The 1,056-nt window shown below is 52.6% G+C and overlaps 1 protein-coding gene across 1 annotated transcript in view; it reads left to right on the forward strand.

Annotated features, from left to right (window-relative positions):
• TTC12 (tetratricopeptide repeat domain 12) overlaps nt 1–198 on the forward strand; it is a 57,535-nt gene extending 57,337 nt beyond the window's left edge. Inside the window, exon 23 of the mRNA XM_006151029.3 lies at nt 144–198. Coding sequence (XP_006151091.1) covers nt 144–183 — 40 coding nt within the window. The 3' untranslated portion in view covers nt 184–198. The remainder of the gene's footprint in view (nt 1–143) is intronic.
• Nucleotides 199–1,056: the final 858 nt, after the last annotated feature.

Raw genomic sequence — 1,056 nt, forward strand, 5'->3', positions numbered from 1 at the left:
CAGTGGCCCCTGTCCCTGTGGGTTGGAAGGAGCTGCTCTGTGTGAGTGCAGCTGTCTGCCCGATGTGCTGATTCAGCTTACCCTGAGCATCGTCCTGTTGTCACGTCTGTCCCCAACTTCACATTTGTGCTTTTCATCTGCAGCAGCCCCATCTGCTCACTGAGATGCCTCACCTCCCCCTGAGCCACTTACCTGCCCACGCAGAGTCCATCTCCCCGCGGCCGAGAGAGGAATTTTCACATGAAAATGGGTGAGCGAACACGCATCTGGAGATGAGGCTCTATCAAAAGCACAGCAAGAGAGTGAGGCTTGTTGGAACGGGCGCAGAGAGAAAAGGCTCCTAGAACATCCACACTAACAATGACTCAGGCGCCATCTAATCGGGACCTGCTTTATCGGAATCCACCAGATTACATTTGCCAAATGCAATTCCCAAATGTCTAGTCCACACTCCCTCGTTACAAACAAGGAAACTGAGACTCAGAACGGTGAGGCGAGTCATCCTTAGCACCCTCACCTCCGTCCAAGGATCCTCTGAACAAATGGCCTCAGAAAGGCAGGGACTCAAGAGAGGTCCCAGGAGTGTAAGCTCAACGGGTTCATGTCCCAGCTCCGTCTCTTAGAACTTCAGAGCCGTGGTGAGCTGCTGAGCCGTTCAATTGCCTTGCTTTTAAAAGGTGTGGGTGGGGAGGTACGGGTTGTGAGGGTTCCATGAGTGTTCTGCAACTCTCAGTACCACGTGCTTGGCACGTGGTAACTCTGTGGAAATGGGACCCCCTTTGTTGTCGTCATCTGCTCTCAGCTGTTTGCACAGGTGTCCCTGCCTGGCTGTCCCTACGTGCTCTCCACTGGCGTGTTGTTGTTAAGAGATTTTTGCTATAGGGCAAGTGTGCTTGCTGGAGAGACAGACTGAAAGTAAGAAATCACCCCCTGAGAGGATGGCCATGCCACAATTCCTTCTCCTTCATTCTCCTCTTGGGATCTTGGGCATGCACACCCATATGCCCAGCGTGAGTTTTAACCTTTGTTGTCGTCATCTGCTCTCAGCTGTTTGCA

This window comes from Tupaia chinensis, unplaced genomic scaffold, assembly GCF_000334495.1.
Source record: "Tupaia chinensis unplaced genomic scaffold, TupChi_1.0 Scaffold000311_2, whole genome shotgun sequence".
Lineage (NCBI taxonomy): Eukaryota > Metazoa > Chordata > Mammalia > Scandentia > Tupaiidae > Tupaia > Tupaia belangeri.